This window comes from Diospyros lotus, chromosome 12 (genome assembly GCF_014633365.1).
Source record: "Diospyros lotus cultivar Yz01 chromosome 12, ASM1463336v1, whole genome shotgun sequence".
Lineage (NCBI taxonomy): Eukaryota > Viridiplantae > Streptophyta > Magnoliopsida > Ericales > Ebenaceae > Diospyros > Diospyros lotus.
In genome coordinates this window covers 24,452,804-24,455,034 of record NC_068349.1, presented here as the reverse complement: position 1 = coordinate 24,455,034, position 2,231 = coordinate 24,452,804, and the positions used below count along the sequence as shown (strand labels likewise).

The following is a 2,231-nucleotide window of genomic DNA, read 5'->3' as shown; positions in this document are numbered from 1 at the left end:
ATGAGGTTAGATGTAGTATTTTCCACTTCATTATGTAAGCTTTGTGGAAGAAGGAAATGGATATTTTCTTGTAAGCTTTTGTTGCAAATTAGTGGATGGTTGATGTATGTTATGGAAACATCAAGAGCATGGTTCAAGCCTTGATTTTGGAGAAATAGAGGCTAAAAATTGAAGGAAAATGAAGTTTATTTATTCATTTTAATTTCTGGAAAAATTGGGTTGGGAAGCCCAAGAGGAAAAAAAAAATGTTTTTTTTTTGAAATCAGCAGCAGCAGGCTGCAGGCTGCGCGCGGGCAGGGCCGCATGGGCGGCAGCGCGCGCGAGCAGGCGGCCGCGCCCGCATGCGGGCGGGCGCGCGCGGGTGGCCGCGCAGCATGCGCGGCCAGCCCGCGCAGCCAGCACCCAGCGGGGCCCCGCGCGGGCCCCGAGCGTGCCAGTGGGCCCCGCCGGCCAAATTTTTTTAAAAATTTGGAATTTGGGGAAATTAAGGGGCATTTCTAAATCGATTTTGGGCCCCGGAGGAATTTTCAAAGTAAATGGATTTTTCGGGCATTTTGGAGAAAAGGCCGAAAATTTAAAAATTTGAAATGATGAGTTATTCCTCCAAAATTTTGGTGATCCATCAATGGATCGGACTAAATGGTGATTTTGGAGCCCGGTTAAATTCTCCGATGGGAAAGAAAAAAAAAATATTGCGATTGGGCGCCTGAAGGAGATTTCCTTTATAGCCAATGCGGTGTGGCTAAAGCCCAATTCTGCTGGCGAATCCTGGGATTCAGCGAAGGGAAGGACGAGCCTAGTTCCCACCTAGGGCGTTTCGTCTTGAAACATGGTCCACCCTTTGCCAAAGGCCGGGCAGGTGGGCAATTCAGGTGGTTGTTCACGAGTAACACCCGTAAGTGGGAGCGGGGCGTTACACATGAGCACAAATATCCTCACAAAGACTAGCTCAATCAACCCACCAAGCCAAACTCATTGCCAATTTACTTGAGAGACCAAAAAGATAAGATCGACTTTCTAATCATGCCAAATTCTTTCAAACTCAATTTGCCTCATTTTGTCAAAAATCTTTTTTTTTTTTTTGAAAAGAAACTTCTATTCTAAAACTCCCCCCCACACTCAAACATTACATTGTCCTCAATGTAAGCATGGAACAAGAATCAGGTATAGGACAAGTAAGAAAAGTAAGGAGAGAGAAACAGCCTGAGTTTGTCAATTGTAGGTGGCGTTGAGGAGATGTAGCTCCTCCACAGTATGCTCCTGAAAGATCTCATAGAATGGCTTAAGCCGCTGCCCGTTCACTGTGAATTTCGTCGTAGTCGACCCGTCCATGATCTCAACTGCGCCATAGGGAAAAACATGAGTAACCACGAAAGGACCGACCCATCTAGAACGCAACTTACCAGGCATCAACTTTAGGCGTGAATTGTAGAGGAGGACTTTATTGCCAACGTTGAACTCCTTCTTGGCAATCAATTTGTCGTGTGCAGCTTTGGCCTTTTCCTTGTAGATCCTGAAGTTCTCATATGCCTCTAACCTCAATTCCTCAAGTTCTTGCAATTGAAGCTTCCACTGGGAACCAGCTTCTTTCATGTCCATGTTGCATTGCTTCACCGCCCAATAGGCCTTATGCTCGATCTCTACCGGCAGATGACATGCTTTTCCAATGACCAGTCGATATGGGGACATGCCGATCGGGGTCTTGTAGGCCGTGCGGTAGGCCCAAAGTGCATTTTCCAACCTTTGGCTCTAGTCTTTCCTGTTGGGCTGGACTGTCTTCTCTAGAATGTGCTTGATCTCTCTGTTTGAAACCTCAGCCTACCCATTGGTCTATGGATGGTAGGGCGTCGCCACTTTATGTAAAACTCCATACTTTCGGAGCATGGATTGCATCTTTCTGTTGCAGAAGTGGGATCCTTGATCACTGATGATGGCCCTGGGAATGCCAAACCTGCAGAAAATATGAGATCTAACAAAATCTGCAACCACAGAAGAATCATCAGTCCGGGTGGCTTTAGCTTCCACCCATTTTGAAACATAATCCACAGCCAAAAGAATGTACACAAAACCAAAAGAGACAGGAAAAGGACCCAAGAAATCAATGCCCCATACATCAAATATCTCACAAAATAATAAAGGTTTCTGAGGCATTTCATTTTTGCGTGAAATTGAACCTGTGTGTTGGCAACGTGTACAGTTCTTACAGAATCCATATGCATCTCTGAAAAGGG

General features: G+C 45.6%; 1 protein-coding gene across 1 annotated transcript; it reads right to left on the bottom strand.

Moving 5' to 3' along the window:
* Positions 1–1,212: 1,212 nt before the first annotated feature.
* On the bottom strand, positions 1,213–1,599 carry LOC127787582 (uncharacterized). The gene has a single exon (XM_052315646.1). The coding sequence runs from the start codon at positions 1,597–1,599 to the stop codon at positions 1,213–1,215; it is 387 nt and encodes a 128-aa protein (XP_052171606.1).
* Positions 1,600–2,231: the final 632 nt, after the last annotated feature.